The sequence below is a fragment of the Pseudorasbora parva genome, chromosome 11 (assembly GCF_024679245.1).
Source record: "Pseudorasbora parva isolate DD20220531a chromosome 11, ASM2467924v1, whole genome shotgun sequence".
In the NCBI taxonomy this organism is placed as follows: Eukaryota; Metazoa; Chordata; class Actinopteri; order Cypriniformes; family Gobionidae; genus Pseudorasbora; species Pseudorasbora parva.
The window spans coordinates 42,391,101-42,394,609 of record NC_090182.1 but is presented as its reverse complement, the minus strand read 5'-3'; the positions used below and the strand labels follow the sequence as shown (position 1 = coordinate 42,394,609).

Below are 3,509 nucleotides of genomic sequence, written 5' to 3'. Positions count from 1 at the left end.
ATATGCGTATATGAACAGTGAGTTGGCTATATGAAGTGGCAAGCCTACAAATCATGCGAGAGTAATTTAAAGAAAAACTAATAAGTCTAATTTTAGCTTATAGCCTATTTCCCTCACTAAAACACCACATTATGGTCTAAATATAACCTCTTCATCCACGAAGAGTATAATTTAACGGCTCGTGATATTCACTGATGAGGCAATCAGGCGTTCATCTCCCTAGAAACACTCGTTCTGTGTCCTAGGATGTCCAAAAGGGCTAAGTAGGCGGCTCTAGTCTCTAGTTTTTAGACGCAGCCTCTGACTGAACGATGATTGGTTCAGCTTGTGGATAGTCTTGTAACTTTTGTCAAGTTATTGTTAGTCATGTAAAAGTTAGAGCGAGCCAACAGGTTAATGGTTCTTTCTCAAGTTTCCATGTGGAATATAGATATAGTTATTTTACGCGGAATGATTTCAGATAATTATAAAAGTAAAGTGTCCTCTGATGAAGATGAGGATAACCATGGTTCACGGTCATCTCCGCCGGTTCGGACGCAAAGTCTCCCGTTCAGCGTCGAAGCCCTCATGTCGAAGAAAGGAAGGAGTGAATCAACTTCACAGGAACTGATTCAGATGCCATGCATTACAAATCAGGATGATCGATCCGTGATATGTTCCTCCAAAAGTCGTGAATCTGTCAAAGAGGACGCTTCCTGGATCAATAAATCCACATTATCAACTTCACCACGTAAGTTGGCAGATTAAGAAACTATTTTGACACCAAGTGATAACTTTATGATGATATTCACACAGAGCTTTCAAAATTGTACCTTATGAGTACAACCAAAAAAAAGGACATCTTTGTTTTTTGTTTTTTTTACCACTAAAAGGTTCACAGAAGTACCTCAAGGTGCGCATTTGTACTCTTAAGGTAGCAATATGCATCTTTTAGGAGAAAAAAGGTACAAAGACGTCTTTTTAAGGGTGCTGCCCTAGTGACAAGCTGTTGTAGCCTACCTCTAAAAGTACACTTTACACGTTTTTTTTCTCTGTGTTAGTGTGTGTAGATATGAAACAACGTGGTATCTTAACAATAATTCAGCCTTTCTCAGAACTAGACATTTTTTTCTTTTGTAAACAACTGGTGTCTGTGTTTTTTAGTGAGTGAAAATTTTTAGTTAATTTCTAGCAGATTAACAATAGGCCTGACTCTTCACTGTAACTTGCAGAGGCGGAAAGTAGTGGAATAGTTTTCCTTTCTACTCAAGTACATTTTCAAGTATATATTTTATCAAGTTTTTTTGTTTTGTTATACTTTTACTGCACTGCATTTCATGAATAAAAGTTGTTGTTTTCTAACCTTTAATACTTAATTACATGAAAAATGTTGTACTTTCTTACTTGTACTGAAGTAAAACGTTGAATATTTTACTTGAGTAAAAGTATGTAGTACTACATTTTTTATGTAATTAAGTATTACATTATATTCAATATGAAATGTTTTTCTGTAAAAAGTACATTATTATGTTTTTGGAATGTTGTGAAGTAAAAGTTTTACTGATAAAGTACATAATTACTAATTAAAAACAAAATTACTTGGAAAGTAAAAATACTTCAATACTGTCCGCCTCTGGTTTTGTTTAGTAATTTCAATAATAAAAAATAACCCCAGATATATGGGAAATGCATAAGAAATATACAGTGCCCCCCAAAGTGTGCTTCTTAAAATGCATTGATTGTTGCGAGCACATGATCAAGACAAAAAAAAAAAGTAATTATTTGCAAGCATAAACCTTCAGCATTGTATTTTATGAGTTTGCCCTGTTAAAGCAAATTAGTCATCTGCCCTAGCTGTTTATTACCGAGTGGTTTACGAGCTAATTTATGAACTCATTTTGCAGGAGCACCGAGTCCCGCAGCATGCACTCTCAGAAAGCACAAGACCAACCGCAAACCCAGAACCCCTTTCACCACTACGCAGCTCTTGGCCCTCGAGCGCAAGTTCCGTCAGAAGCAATACCTGTCTATCGCAGAACGCGCTGAGTTTTCCAGCTCTCTCAGCCTGACCGAGACACAAGTGAAGATCTGGTTCCAGAACCGAAGAGCGAAGGCTAAGCGGTTGCAGGAGGCAGAGCTGGAGAGGCTCAAAATGACCAGCAAACCCATCTTGCATCCTGGCCTCACTCTACCGTTTCCGCTCTGTACGCAACCCCAGACAGCAGCTCTATTTTGCGGGCAGTCTTTCCCTTTCAGTAGACACATGCTGCCCTTCGCACCTGTAGGAATATACTCCACACCGGTGGGTTACAGTATGTGTCCTCTGTCCAAAGAGACAGTCTAGAGGATCTTATCTAAACTGTTGCATCAGTGGAAATAATCTGCTGGACTGACATTTGTATGTTTGACACTTCTACATGGGTTGTCATGAGATTTGATATATGCACCAGATTACTTTTTATGTTGATTTCTATTTTAAATGAGAACAAATGAAAAGTAGAATTGCAGGTTTGAGTTTTCTGATTTTAAAGTGTCACAAAATGTAATGCCGTTCTTGTAACTTTTGGCATTTTAGGATATTATATTACCCAATGTTTTACATTAAAATATTGATCTATAAGTGTGATTTGAGTCACGCTAAAGAAAATGTCAAGTATATTCATAAATTTACCACTGGCCTTAAAGGCACAATATGTAAGATTTTTGGATTAAAATATCCAAAAACCACTAGAACAATGTTATATGTTTTGTTGGCTTGTGTACATACAAATTAAATCCAGAGAAATCGGTTATTTTAACCAGGACACGTACAATCAATCAATGACATCATACCTGTGTGTCCCCTTGATCAAATTAAAAAAACGAATCCTTGTTATAAAGCTCAACACAGTTAGCCTTATTGTTAATATCTCTCTTTTTTTATTTACCGCGAGTACCCTGGTTTTACCATATTTAATATCGATCTAACGTCTTATAGTAGCCACCAAGTGAACGCACAGAGTAGCATTATAACATAACTTTTAGCACACTCAAATCTAATATGATAAAACATCGCTGCATAGGCCTTGACGATATGGCCAAAATGCAAACCTATAAAACTATAATATTTTACTCTCAGAATATTTTATTGGGTAAAACTGCTTCAGATGGTGGAACAGATTTGATGTGTTCCCGCTGCTAGTCGGCACCACTCTCCGGCACATTTTTCAGCACACTGAAACCTGAAGTTTATCAGATCTTAGATAGCTGAACCACTTCCATGCTACGGAATTAGTCTTTCCTCTCTTATCAACTATTTCTTCTGCTTTCTCCTTACTTGTGGAAGCTCGTTCAGTCCCATTTGTATTGCGGTCAGAGGTACTTGTAGCTCAAAAGTGCCGCGTCTTAGCCTACTACTGCTGAGCTGTGTGTCTGTGGTGTACATCATCACTAAAAATAGCCAATCGTGTTCTGCTCTTTCTGATGGCTGCGACCTGAACGTCAATCAGTGAGAAATGCCAGCCTGTAATGTATATCGAAAATGTGTTTAA

The 3,509-nt window shown here is 37.5% G+C and overlaps 1 protein-coding gene across 1 annotated transcript; it reads left to right on the top strand.

Annotated features, from left to right (window-relative positions):
* The first annotated feature begins 272 nt into the window (after window positions 1–272).
* Window positions 273–2,959, top strand: msx2a (muscle segment homeobox 2a). The gene is made up of 2 exons (XM_067456674.1): window positions 273–730; window positions 1,884–2,959. Exons 1-2 carry the CDS (start codon window positions 397–399, stop codon window positions 2,321–2,323), a joined length of 774 nt encoding a protein of 257 aa, XP_067312775.1. The 5' UTR covers window positions 273–396; the 3' UTR covers window positions 2,324–2,959.
* Window positions 2,960–3,509: the final 550 nt, after the last annotated feature.

Excerpts from the sequence above, each read along its gene's own strand:
- msx2a (XM_067456674.1), top strand. The coding sequence starts at position 397 with ATGGTTCTTTCTCAAGTTTCCATGTGGAATATAGATATAGTTATTTTA. Across the intron at positions 731-1,883 it reads CACATTATCAACTTCACCAC|GAGCACCGAGTCCCGCAGCA; the intron begins GTAAGTTGGCAG and ends CTCATTTTGCAG.